Source organism: Rattus norvegicus, chromosome 17 (assembly GCF_036323735.1).
Source record: "Rattus norvegicus strain BN/NHsdMcwi chromosome 17, GRCr8, whole genome shotgun sequence".
NCBI lineage: Eukaryota > Metazoa > Chordata > Mammalia > Rodentia > Muridae > Rattus > Rattus norvegicus.
Genome location: NC_086035.1, coordinates 37,179,280 through 37,193,249, shown reverse-complemented (window position 1 = coordinate 37,193,249; position 13,970 = coordinate 37,179,280). Strand labels below are relative to the sequence as shown.

At 36.4% G+C, this 13,970-nt stretch overlaps 2 protein-coding genes across 4 annotated transcripts in view; both read right to left on the bottom strand.

Moving 5' to 3' along the window:
• Prl7d1 (prolactin family 7, subfamily D, member 1) overlaps window positions 1–2,097 on the bottom strand; it is a 70,582-nt gene extending 68,485 nt beyond the window's left edge. For both annotated transcript variants that reach the window (XM_039096115.2, XM_039096116.2), the window contains exon 1: window positions 1,923–2,097. The gene's annotated coding sequence lies outside the window, so the exon portion shown is untranslated. The remainder of the gene's footprint in view (window positions 1–1,922) is intronic.
• Window positions 2,098–2,600: 503 nt separating this feature from the next.
• On the bottom strand, window positions 2,601–10,061 carry Prl7c1 (prolactin family 7, subfamily c, member 1). 2 transcript variants are annotated; one of them, NM_001317798.2, is made up of 6 exons: window positions 9,976–10,061; window positions 7,662–7,840; window positions 6,932–6,970; window positions 5,169–5,276; window positions 3,513–3,692; window positions 2,601–2,922 (listed from the first exon to the last, which is right to left on the bottom strand). In NM_001317798.2, exons 1-6 carry the CDS (start codon window positions 10,004–10,006, stop codon window positions 2,704–2,706), a joined length of 756 nt encoding a protein of 251 aa, NP_001304727.1. In that variant the 5' UTR covers window positions 10,007–10,061; the 3' UTR covers window positions 2,601–2,703. The 2 variants fall into 2 exon arrangements, with proteins under 2 accessions (NP_001304727.1, XP_038951996.1); XM_039096068.1 differs by lacking the exon at window positions 6,932–6,970 and having other exon boundaries at window positions 9,976–10,006.
• Window positions 10,062–13,970: the final 3,909 nt, after the last annotated feature.

The following is a 13,970-nucleotide window of genomic DNA, read 5'->3' as shown; positions in this document are numbered from 1 at the left end:
TCTAAAGAGAGATAAGGACCACATAGCCTGAAGTGATAGCATGATCAGAGTTTCATTGAAGGAGTAAATCAATGGAAAACAAAGAAGATACCAAAGGGTCTGAGAGAAATTCTGCTTAAGAGTTCTACAAGAATGCATATCTAAATGACTTATGGGAAGACTTGGACAGAGCTCAAGCAGCTGTCAGAGAAGCACAGACAGTGACCTCAAACCCTTGGAGCCATGCCCCAGAGCAACACAGACTCAGAGGGCTCAATCCAGGTTGTGTAGCTCTGTCACCTAATTCACATGTCTCAATGGAATCTCCACCCTCACCAGAGGTTATAGCAGTACAGATGGTACTGAGAAATAATATCTAGATCACCTGTGGCACTACCCAGGTCACCTCACTCTACTCTGACTAGGGCTTTCTCTCTAGTACTGTCCATTATTAAACTCAGTAGCAATATATCTTTCTGCTCCTGACCCACTCCTCATCAACTTGAGTAACCACATGATCACACAGCAGGCAAATAATCTCAACAACTTCTTCAGATAAATGATGTTCTAATGGCCCATCTTTATCTCTGTTCCTACTCCAAACTTTCTCTCGGCATCTTCAGCAATCTAACTCACAAGATAGCCTCCCTCTAATTCCAATTACTTCACCTTTATCCTTGTACCAACTACTCACAAAATCCTGTCTCCCTAAGGTTATCTGCTACTGCCCAAATATTGAATTTTCTTACAATGCCTCAGAGAGTATATATCCAGAAATACACATGTCTGTCTCTGTGTCTGTCTGTATCTGTGTCTCTATGTTTCTCTCTCTCTCTCTCTCTCTCTCTCTCTCTCTCTCTCTCTCTCTCTGTGTGTGTGTGTGTGAGAGAGAGAGAGAGAGTTTGTGTGTGTGAGTGTGTGTGTTTCTCTGTGTGTGTGTGTGTGTGTGTGTGCTTTTCTATCTGTTTGTCTGCCTATCTGCCTTCCTGCCTACCTGCCTGACTGCCTGTGTGTCTGTCTGTCTGCAGCCCCCAGGATGGTCAACTGCTGTCTTTGAACAATCTAATTCACAGCTTATGATGCTTAGTCAACAGAAAATGGCTTCCTATGGCATGTTTTGGCTTCAGCAGCCTCAGAAACAGAACCTCATCAGCAGTCAGAGTTGAGCATAGGGTACCATATGCAAGGCCTGGGGTTCAGTATCCTCCATTGCCTTTTTACCAAGCTCTACTGGTCAGTGACCTACAATAGCTTTGTCTAGCCCCCTTTCAAGCATTCCATGCCTGTTTTTCACAGACAGCCTGTGAAAGCAGACCTCCTAGCAAGAGCTCTATCTATGTTTAGTATTATTTTGCAAGTTCAACAGAATTGTATGAGCCCTTTTGTAGTTTCTATAACCACCTGGCTCTGAGCAGCATCAAATACTTCAATCTCACTTTCTGTGAAGCTCACTTCAATAGCATAGCACTACATCTTCTGGACCAAAAATATTGATCATATAATTGAATTGCTTTACGGATCGACAGCATGCATGCATACATACATATGAGTCCATCCATGTCAGTACATGGAAGTCAGTGCAAATACTAGAGTATGCATCAGCAGAGCCAGAAAAACAGAACTTTTATAACCTTGATAGTGACCCCAGGCCAACATACAGAAATATTGCAGACCTGTCTTACCCCTTAGTTTCCAGCACCCTCTTCTGTCACTATCCTGCCTATACTGATCAATCATATGCCTTTTCTCATATACTTCACTAAGCCTGGGAGTACTGCACAGGGTGTGGAGGGTGTTCCCTCTTAAGTGCAGTTATTAGAATACAATCTCTAGATATCCCCTCCCTTGCTCTATGACTAGTCAATTTACATGATGCGCCAGAGACAGAGTGGATTGAGGCAAGGAAACAGGAGGAAGAGACACTCAGATCTGCCTCCACTGACCTGGTGATAGCAGATGCTCTGCTAGAAAGGGGTCTGGAAATTTCTGATCATCCTGAAGGCATCACATGTGCAGAGGCAGACACATTCTTTACCAAGCTAGACATGTCTGGCACCAAGATCCAGTGATTTGTGCCACACTAACAGACACATTATTTTATTGTATGTACACATGTTTACTGAGGTATCCATGGTGAATTTTCTTCAATCTATTCTTATTGTATGAAATTCTAGAATTGGAATCATTCTTTTTCCATGGGATTATTGATATTCTTGCTACAGAGAGGCCTTTTCTTCAAATATGTCTTACATTGAAACCCATAGTGTTAACTCTACTCACCCTCTCTCAATAAAGAAAGTGTGTTTTAAAACAACTGGTAAGGATCCCTTCTAATCACTTTTTGCTGGATCTATATAGTTCCTGTAGCAACAGTAAATCTGCCTGAAAATATTGATTTAAACAATATGCCATTTTGAGGCCTTTGAAAAGCTGTCCCACTGGAGAGACTTTTTAGAATTCTAAAATTCCTTCTTCTTATAAATTTCCATGACACAAAAAATCTCACAGAATGAAATTGCCATTTATTTCCACCCACCCCCACCCCATAAGTTGGCATATCTTGTGTTGTGTAGATGATAGGCATAGATGAATGCAAAGAATGTTAAGGAAAAAGAATAGTGTAAGATGTTTTTGTGTCTCTTTTTATTTTATGAAAGAGAACCATTACACTCAGGCATACCTTGAAAAGAATAAAATTATAAGAAACTGTAAAATGATGGTTCATCAAGGATCTCCATAAAAGTTTACAGAGTTGCAGATGTCACCACTATAAAGCACACACTTCAAGTGCTTGAGATAAAGGTCAACTGTAAATGTGTCAACACGCAGACAGTAAAACAATTTATAAAGAGCAAAAAATTCATGTTCTTTGTCAGTTGTCTTCAAGGATTCCAGATCTGTCCATAAAGGGTATTTATTATTTTCCTCCATCCGAGGATCAACCTAATAACCAAAAGGGTAGTCAGTCACTTAATATTACCACGAATTCTATGTATTTGTCATCTTTCCTTCTAAATATTAAATTATATTTAGGAAAATATTAGTAGTGTAAAATGTTGGTCAAAAGCATGAATTCCCATAAATCTAGCACAGACTTCTACAAATCTGTCATCTAAAAGCTGGATTGGAGATGCATGGATACATTTTCTTAAAATAAACTGATATCAGTTGAAGTATGATATTTCATAACTAGAGAGAGGACCAGGAAATTGTCACCTCAGTGTAGATCTGTGTAGCCAAGGGACAATGAAAGCACTGTTGACAATTTTCTCACATAGGAGGTAGACAAGCCGATGGTGAATGTTATTAGAGACAATGAAATAATCAGGAGCTTGTCACTTTACTCAGGAAAAGTACTCTCCAAATGACTGTGAAGAAAAGCCTCATTTTATGTCCATCATTGTTGTTAAGCTACATATAAGATGGAATGCCTACATTGTGTTCATGAGAAGTCCTATATTTCAAAATTCCTCAATACTACAGAAATCACATCATTATGAAGAAGAAAAGTGGAAGGCAAGAAGACTACTCACCTTGCTGAGTATCATCATGATAGTCTCTAGAAGTTCTCTGTTTAGTTTCCTTATGGATTTGGATCTTATTAAAATTGCATCAGGGGCACCTTTCATCCCATGGAGTTTGGTCTCTAGGTCATACAGAGATTTCTTCCAGGCATTCAGTATACTAAGTATAATTTTCAGGAACTCTTCAAGCTATTCATCATAGAAGAGCAATCATATTAAGATAAATGAAATATCCAAGAATTAGATACATGTGGTTTTTAATTAGAAACAATGAATTAACACAATTACTCTTGTGGACAAAAGTGATGAAACAACTTAGATAAAGTGCTACATTGTGAATGATCTATATTAATCATATTCTGCTGTCAAGATGAAATTCTACCATCCTCTCGCCATTTAAAAGTTATATAGTTGACTATTTTGCTTGTTCATGGGCATCTGAGGCTTTGCTTGGGTCTCGATATGTTCCTACAGAACATAATGTAGGAAAGACAGATACCCCACCCCCAGTCCAAAATATAAATCATTTAACTCAAATTCATCACGCTAATAAACTAGATTGATCACAATCGTACTAGATTATGATAACTATGCTATTTCAAATAATAGAAAGATATATTGAAGGCAATCTGGTAGTGATAGATTTGATTACCCAAGTCAACTTGGTTCTGTTCCTCTAGCATAAACATCTGTTTGTCAGCATGTACAGGGGAAGAACAATGGTACATATGACTTTAAAGACATCAAATAAAGCTGAGAGCTTGGTGGCATGTGACTAAGAATGGAGACTTGAATGAATAAATAGCAGATGCTCATTCTTATTACTCATGGAAAAGGATCAATTACATCAATCTTTGAAGTACTCACTTTTACTACATCAGGTAGCTTTCAGGAGGGATTTTCACAATAATGTTGAAAAAGAAATAATACTCTGTGAACTGCCTTGTTCTGCAGTAGGTCTCTAAAATCATCTACAAACATTCTCTACCCCTTTAGCCCCTTTTCCTTCACCTGTTCTTATTATTTTCAAAATGATATCAAATTTATTTATTAGGAGATAAGTTATGGCATCAAATCAGGAGGAAGAGGTAAAAATTATAAATATAGTTGCTGGGATATGTTCACCTCATCCCAAATGAGGGTATAGGGACTTTACACATAAACATAGAACTAATTTGTACAGAAAAATTCATTAAGGCTCAGTAGAAAATACAAATATCATGAAGCAAAGAAAAGAGAAAAATCAAAACCAGGAGAGTTGTAAGAATTAAGAAGAGTTTGTGTGAGGGTCAATAGTGAGCATGTCACCAGTGGGAAGACATGAGTGATAGATCATGAAGGTAATTGTGTTTGCATGTCTTAAGAATAGGCATAAAGTATTATTTTAATCCAGAGATATCCAACTAAATTATTAAGTACTAATTATTTATTATATAATAATAAATAAAATCCAAATAATAAGAAAATTTTGGGTGGTCTCTGGAATTTTTTGGTTCTCCAACAATATTTTTTAACATTTTCTTTAACTTATAATTCATCACTTATCTCACAGATTTTTTTTTAATTGCTCACTCTTGACACATTCCCCCCTCATATTTCCACAAAATGGCATAGGCAAGATGTTCCTTCAGCTATGTAGATGAAAAACCTAGTCTGAGGACTCACTGGGATCTTTCTGGCTTCCTCTCTAGTTACTGGAATGCTGAGGGAAAATGTGTGGCAACTGTTGAGAGTCTCGACCATGTGCTTCATGTCCTTAAGAAAACCCAATACCTAAAAAGGGAAAATGACAACTGAGTTAGTTCAGTTCTGGGGATTATGGAAATGAATACGTCATGAGCACAGGGATTAATGCAATAGCTCTGTGGTTTTTTTACACATGAGGACTACATAAAATCTGACATGGACAAATTTGAAAAGTTGATCCTTTACCTATATTTTTCCTATTTAATTTGTAATCTCAACTTGATTTTCATCAAATTATTTTTAACTTCTCAGTCTTTTTTTCTCTTTACCATGCTCTCTTGTTCTCAGACCTCAGCAATTCTAGTGTCGAGAAAAAGCTGAAAATATTAAAATTATAAGTAAAACAATTTTCAAAGATAATCTGTTTATGTGATCACAATGCCATAGTTTCTCTATATTTATTAATCTTTATTTTCTGTGTGTATAAACTTAAATGCCTCTAGGTATTATGAAATTAAAGATATTCCTTTTACTAATACTGAACATTTACAACTTGAACCATATTAAATTAAACATAACATTTGAATAGAATTTTATTAATAGTAAGTATTTATTAATCTCTATGAATAATTAGATAAGAAATACTTATCCATAAAAATAATGAAAATCACTTGAAAACAAAATAGAAAATAATGTTTATATATTAATAAATATATAAACACATACCTATAACATTAATTTTGATATAGTATTCAAAATAGCTTTAATGTAAAATTAATTAAAGATATTTTATGAAAGGTTAATGGATTACTAAGAACATTAAAAATTAAAAGGTATCAGTCAAGAATGAGAAAAGAAAAAAAATCTGCAGAGCTGGGTGGTTGTGGGACACACCTATAATCCCAGCAATTTGGTGGCAAAGGAATGCTGATATCACTGAGTTTGAAGCCACCCTGGCTTATGGAGTATGTTTCAGTACAGCTATAATTAAACAGAGAAACTCTATCTAGAAAAAAGTCTCAGGATTAAAAAGATAATATAAACATTATTTATTTCAAATACAGTTATTCTTGGGATGCTGTTGTCATACTAATCATTTTCTCTTTGCATTTACTGACCTTGAACACATAATATATTGCTACCAGTTAGAGAAAATCTAGTTTCAGTTCTAAACCAACCCTCCCACAAAAGAAACTAAGGCTTCTGAGACCTATCAGCAGTGACTCTTAGCAGTTGAGACTTCATAAAAGGCCATTAGCTTAGTGTCCTCTCTTTGTCTGACATGGGGTCCTGTTCACATTTGTAGTCCCTGTGGATATGCATTACACTGCAGTTAAATTTTATAGGAAAGCAGCAGTATACCACATGACGAGGAACACTGGTGCTTGAGTCCTGATGAAGATACCTGGGAGATAAGACTTCCACTCCACTATAATTCTTACACACGATTGGTGAGATTTTAGACTAATCACATTATTTCCTCTTCTCTATTTTTCTCTTCTCATCAACCAGAGATTTTCCAAAGCTGCCCCCCTCCCATTCTCTTTTTAATGAGTATGGTTGTCTTTAACTTGTGGGGGAATAGTCTTTAAAATTGTTTTAGTGCTCTTCTCATACAAATTGCAGTGCAAATATTAGTATGAAGATTCTGGGTTGGTCTTTAGTTGTTTGTTTCTTTGCTTGCTTGTTTGCTTGTGTGGCTGCTTGGTTTTGAAGATGATAACAATCAGTGAGGTACTTACAAATTTTTTGAACATACTTGAAGAGAAGTCATCGGAGAACTGAAACGGCATGAGGGTTGAAAGGAAACTTGTGAGTAAGCACAGAGTGAGGGCATGCCTATTGCAAATACAGAGATGTATTCTCTGGCTCCAGTATCTCCTCACTAACACTGCCTGACAAACTGATAATATACAGCCATTGGAAAGTGATAAACCACGTCTCTTCTAAACCTGCCCTCTTACTAATAAGCATCCTCTAGAAAACTTTTATGCAATGACCCCTGGTATTTAGGAGTTTCTAAGAGGCTTTATATTATTTTTATATTTCCATCCTAGCACCAGTACATTTTATGATTATTTTATGCACTCTATGCAAGTTACTATACTCCACTTCTCCTCTATGGAATGTCTGTCAAATAAAGATACCAATGGAGGTCAACCTCCTGCAAACAAGGTCAAATCTCCTTCTGGAAATAAATAAAACTACTGGGTTTTTGTCACACATGTCAATTTAAGAATAATTTATTTTAAGAAAAATATCATATTACTAGAGGAAATTTTTGTAAGTCACTGAACTCTTTGAAAGTGTTTGTAATTTCACAAAACTGCCTCATTCTTCTTGTCCTAACTTTCAGTAGCATGTGCTTTCTCTTTTCTATGAAACTTATATTGTTTGAAATATGGTTTGAATCTTTTTGGAAATATACTAGAATCAGTGGCTGAAGACAACGGAAGTTAGTGAGATACTCACAAATATTTTGCGCATTTCCATAGTGAGAGCAGTGGTGTCCTGTGACACTTTGATGGCATGGTCAAACAAGTTTTTAAGAGACACCTCATCATAGCCAGCCTCATTGTCGTGAATTGGAACAGAAGTCACATCCTCCCACTGGAGTAAGTGTGACATCAACAACAGTGGAAGTATTCCTACTGTACAGAAACAAAAATTATATTGGACTACCCACCTCAGGTTATCAGTGGTAATTCATTCTTGATTATCAAGAAAAAATTTATCTCTTTCATTGCCTGGCATCCTCTGTCTGTCAGCTGTGGTAATGAATACAAAACTTCTAATAAAAAATCTTCAATTGGAATCAGAGAAAGAACTGGAAGAGCTTGAAGGGGCTCGAGACCCCATATGTACAACAATGCCAAGCAACCAGAGCTTCCAGGGACTAAGCCACTACCTAAAGACTATACATGGACTGACCCTGGACTCTGACCTCATAGGTAGCAATGAATATCCTAGTAAGAGCACCAGTGGAAGGGGAAGCCCTGGGTCCTGCTAAGACTGAACCCCCCAGTGAACTAGATTGTTGGGGGGAGGGCGGCAATGGGAGGAGGGTGGGGAGGGGAACACCTACAAAGAAGGGGAGGGGGAGGGATTAGGGGGATGTTTGCAAGGAAACCAGGAAAGGGGATAACACTCGAAATGTATATAAGAAATACTCAAGTTAATAAAATTAAAAAAAATCTTCAATTAAGTAATTACATTCACACAGATAGATGGTTTCTCAACTTGAAGACATTATGTAGCTGTGGATTATCAGAATTTATTCTGAAATTTTGGACCTTAAACTCTTGAGTGTTTTTAAGTCTTTCTCTGGAGACAGATTAGTGTACTGGGAATTTATGCTGGTCTTAAGTAGTCACTGTCTCCAAGACATTCTTGTTACTTAATAGGCAATATTTGCCTCATTACAAAGACAGCATACCACTATTTCAACTTAATTCCTGACAGGAATCAAGACATGCTTGCCTGCTGTTCAATACTGAGGTTGAAGAGAGTTCTGTCATGTAAAGGATTATATGGACTGGCTTTGCTTGGTCACAATAATACATGTATTCATTTGCCATTCTACCAAAAGATTCACATTTTATTTTATTTTAGTGAATTTGAGCTTTACAATGCCCCTGGAGGTAGACTGGGCCAGTGTAATAGCATTAAACTGTATTGAAAAAAAGAGTACTCTTACAAGATTAAGTGATTTTCTTTAATTCCTATTCTTAGCTGGTGTGGGAAGAAAAATGCCAGCACTATAAACAGTGTATGCCACCATGGGATATCTTAACTATATTGGGCTTTCATATAGATTAGGGTGGCAGAATTGATGCCCATAACTAAATATAAGTATTATCAGGCACTGTTATTTGTAAAGTCCAAACTTTACTTTTGATCACATGACCCAGTAGACTAGATTTTTGTCAACTTCCATTGCTCTGTCAAAATCTTCCTTTCCTTTTTATACTGATTGATGTTGGTTTCATCATTACTTTTATTTTACAGATGGATAAAAACAGAACTGTAACATATCAGTAATTTACACACTCAGCAGGATGAACGAGCAAATGTCTCAGTATGAAAAATCCATTCACCTTTAGTGATAGAAATTTGAAAAAATTTCTGTTCCATTAAACTTTTAATGAATGTAATTTGAAATGCATAACATATAATTGGTACAAAACTGCCAAAGCAATACAGGCCCATATCTTCTAGCCGTGTCTCATATATCTCCAGAATTGAAGACAAGTTTAATTTCACTCAAGTCATGTAACTCATAGCAGAGATGCAGAAACGAGAACATATTACTTCCTTCTACAGTAGTTATATATTGAACCCATCAACTTCTATGTTTTTATTACAGTCAAACATCTCAGTATCTACAATTTTGACTTTTAGAGATGGATTGTCCTCATTCTGGAGTTCTCCTGGTTGTGCATTGTTGACTATACACATTGCTGGTCTCTAAAATTAGACTCAGGTACTATTCTCTTTTTCTTATATCACCTAAGACAAGGAAAACTGTCCCTAGACATTCCTGTCTATCTCCGGGATAAGAAGGCTTCCCTTTCAGAACCACTAATGTAAGAGTATACTGTACTGTTGCTTTCTAGAGTAAAGTTTAAAAAGTACTTCTGGCTTTACTTTTGTGAGTTAGGCATAAAGGTCCATTCACTTTCTGTGTAAGAAAAATATCAACAAAGAAGCTAATTTCTGAAACAAGCTTTTCAACATAGTGCATTGTTTAAGCTCACTTAGAAGAAAGAGGATCAGAATTACTTACAAATGGATGGCTGAGTCAAAGACAGCAGCATCTCTAATGAGTCCAGCCACGTCTTGCCTGTTGATTCTGGAAATCTCCTTCACAGTAGTTCTGCTTTAATCTTCTACCTCTACATATTGCAGTACACCATGCCCAAGGCCATAAGCTGCTAGGAGGCAGGAGGAAGTACACACCCGCAGACTCAATGATGACTCCATATTTTTTGGCCTCAATGATGTCAAAAGCACCATAACAATGGTGATTAAGGTGGTCACTTCTGCATCTTTCAGCTCATTTCAAGCCCACAACCAGGTTCCCAGTTAAATTATAAATGAATAGAATCATCTCTACCCCATGAGGATTGGTCAGAATTTCATGACTTAGGAAAATAGCTATGTCTTTTCTATTGGTCTTAAGTTCTTTGGTGACCACTTCCGAAATATTTACTGAATCTTGTATAAGATGACATAATTTTTAATTAATTCTGAACATTGGAGCACAAGGTTGCAGTTAGAGTCACATATGGTGAGCAGTTTAACTCTTATCAGTCTCATTAGATACCTATGGGACAACTCAATATTTTTCCATTATATTCTAGGCCCAAAAGAATAACACATGGTTCAAATTCAGATGTTTAGAAGGCCTTTAGGTACCAAGACATATTTATGTCCTCAAACACTGTCAAATAATTTCTGATTACTGCTTAAGATATGACTTAAGACCTTAAGGCACTATAGACCTTGAAAAGGGTTACTGTGACAAGCAGATTCTGTCCATGAATTGTTTAAATCTTACTTAGATGTATTTGGTGACACATATATGTATTGGGTTACTATTAGATCAGTTGATACATCTAACTTTGCTTGGTAATTACCTTTACTTGGGATAAATTAATATCATAGTGACATTTCTCAGCAGTAGCTACCTATCATCTGACAAGCAAAACTATGTTATTTTCTATCTAATGAGATTTCTTGTCATGAACCTAGAGTATGTGATTTATCATTCTAAAGGCTCTTATTTGGGGACTGTTTACATCTAACATACTATTATACAGGTAGCCACTGGAACCTCAACACTCAATACCTTCATAGGAAGTCTATGGGAAGCTCTGCTGTCTGAAGAAGAATTCATGTAAATGAAGAAGAGTTCCAATGTGTAGATTCCTGGTAGTGTGTAAGATTCTATGGTTTTGATGACTACTGGACCAATAAAGCAATTCAGGATAAATGCAAAATGATTTATGGATCACTGAGCTTAGTTGGATGTACTAAGAAATAGGGCCATGAAAATGATTATGATGTCATACCTCCTATGTTAATTATCCTGTAGAAATATTTTATAGTACACTTTCCTTAAGCAAAATGTTATATACTGTGGACAAATTTCTGCTTGTGATCATGGTTTATACCAGAATTGACAAAGGCCTGCCTGGATATAAGGCAAGTAATTTAAGCTCATTAATTTGAAGAAAAGGAGAGCATTTTGGGCTGGAAATATTTCATCTAATCCAGAAATCTTTCCACAGACAGATGTAACCAATGAAAAGGCAGTGGCCAAAGGGAATTCTGGAGGCGATCAAACCAGGATTGTTCTTAACAAGCTAGCTGGGTTGGCAGGTGTGAGTTAGCCTTTTCCCCACTCACCTGGACTGGCTTTTTCAAACTGAGTTCCTCCCAAGTTACCTAATCTTTGGTTTACTGGAAGGTCCCCCAGAAACAAAATGCTCCTAGGAAAGACAATGTGTTATGGAAACATAAATATGGCTTTAACTCCCATTGTTTCTGCTCTGTTCAAATTGATATTTGAAGGAAACAAGTGAAAAAAGCCATGAAGTATTTCATTTTAAAGTTGTATTTTTTTTCAAAGATTTTATTTTAAATATTATATGCTTGTGTGTATGTGTTTGAGTGTGAGTTTGTGCACACAAATGATTCCATACAAAGATCAGAAACAGGTGTCTTATTTACCAATGCTAGGTCTGTAGGCAACTGTGAACCACCCTACCCAGATGCTGGGAATCAAACTCATTTTCTCTGCAAAAACATGGTGTACTATTAAACCACTAAGCCATCTCCCCTCTTTACATTTGTTTGGTTGTTGTTGTTATTCTGTTCCATTTTGTTTTGTTTTTATTTCTCAAGGGTTTATTAATGAATGTTTTTGTTAAAATAGAGCTATGTTACTTCCTCCTCCATTTCCTTCCTCTAGCCCCACTTCCTTGGACCCCCTTCTATGTCACTCCCACTGTGAAGTTGACAGCCTTTTCTTTTATTATACTTCTTTCACACACATATATGTATGAGCATGTATAATTATATAAAATTAGAAAGCAACGAGTTTATTTTTGTTCTTGGTATGACCATAGATTTAAAGCTGACCACTCTTTATTGAACAATAGGTAAAAGGGCCTATCCCCAGGAGAGGCTAAGATCTTTTTGGCAGTCAATAGTTGCCTGTGGTGCTTTGTCTAGGGTTGAAAATTAACACTTTCCATGTTAAATTGCCCATTGCTGTCCTGCTTTTGTCAATAGAGTCTTTTCTAGGAGAAAGTGGTTGACAACAACTTTTTGATGTTCTTGTTCTTTTAATTTTTCTGCTTCCTCTTCTGTGATGTTTCCTAAGCCTTGAACACAGAAACTGTGAGGGTTATGTAGGTTTTTTAGAGTTGAAGTCCTTATGGTGCTTTGATCTTTGCATTGTGTCCAATTTTGGTTTTCAGTGATTTGATCCACTTCTTTTTGGAAAAATGAAGCTACTTTGATGAGGGGAGCTAGTTACAATTACCTGTGAGGTAAAGGGTAAGATTTACAATGTAATAAGGAATTATGTTGGTCTAAGATGTGAAGGAAGTTAGTTTTCTAAGATCCATGACCTTCCTATCATAAAGAAGGTTTGGTTTTCAATACAAGGGATGACTTCTCTGCTATTCAGTAGACCTTAAATCAAATTCAAAAGCTGTTTGTTACTCTCAACATGTTAGTTCCACTTATAGTACCATTATGCATATCTCAGCTTGCTGGTAATCTTTACAGTTCATAGGTGTTGCAGTTTGGTAGGACTGTTTAATTGTTTTCCCTCTCTTGGTATCTTGCAAAGCATTCCCTGGAGCCATAGAAGGTTGACTACAGCAAAGAGGCTTTATGGCCAGATCCAACTTGAATTGAGTTATGTGTCCTAAATATTTGGTGTACCCATTAATAGAGGTTCCCATTACCTTGGAGAGGCAAGCCAGAGCTATACTGACAAGCTACATTGTTTTAGGAATCACTTACACTTCCATGACCAAACCTTCAAAGGTTTTTCCATGTCCAATAGTGGGGCTTTTTTAAGGCTATTCTTATTGTGGGAGGTATCCTCAACTCAAGTGCTTTAATTTCCTTTAAGATATATATGTGTGGGGATATGTACTTACACATATTGTATTTAATTGAAATAAATATAAAATGATTCTTTGAGGCTTTAACAACCTTGGTGTTATTTGCCCCCCACTTCTCCTTCTATATTGATTCATTCATCTTTCACATTTGGAGCTCCCTCCCTATTTCTCAATTTATATTATATATATCCTGTGACTTCTCTTCTAAGTCTTGCCACCTAACACCCACACCTATGATCCCTTCATATGTTCTTGGCTCCCACGCTTACTCCACGTTGGGCACTCACATCTGAGTAACTGCAAATAATAAAGTAAATGTCTCATTTGTTTTTCTGGGTCTAAGTTAGTTCCATATCAACTTTTCTATGTCCATCTATTTCTTTGAAAACTTCATCATTTTGCATAAATCATAATATTACTCCGTTGTATATCAATACCACATTTTCTTGATCTTTTCATCAGTTAAGGGACACTTAAATTATTCCCATTTCCATGTGACTTTCAGCACATTGGAAGCAATATTTTTGTTGTTGCTGCTTTTTTAATCCTCCAAGGTACTAAATTTCAATATTAGCTCATAATTGTTGTGGTATTATCATTGACTTTTAAGAATCTCAACAGTCCTATTACAATTGTT

What these genes read in the sequence shown, in the direction of transcription:
- Prl7c1 (NM_001317798.2), bottom strand. Translation starts at nt 10,006, where the DNA reads ATGCTGCTGTCTTTGACTCAGCCATCCATTT. An exon ending in TTTGACTCAGCCATCCATTT is followed by an intron (nt 7,841 to 9,975) that starts GTAAGTAATTCT and finishes GTTTCTGTACAG; the next exon opens with TAGGAATACTTCCACTGTTG. An exon ending in CAAGTATGTTCAAAAAATTT is followed by an intron (nt 5,277 to 6,931) that starts GTAAGTACCTCA and finishes TTCCCTTTTTAG; the next exon opens with GTATTGGGTTTTCTTAAGGA.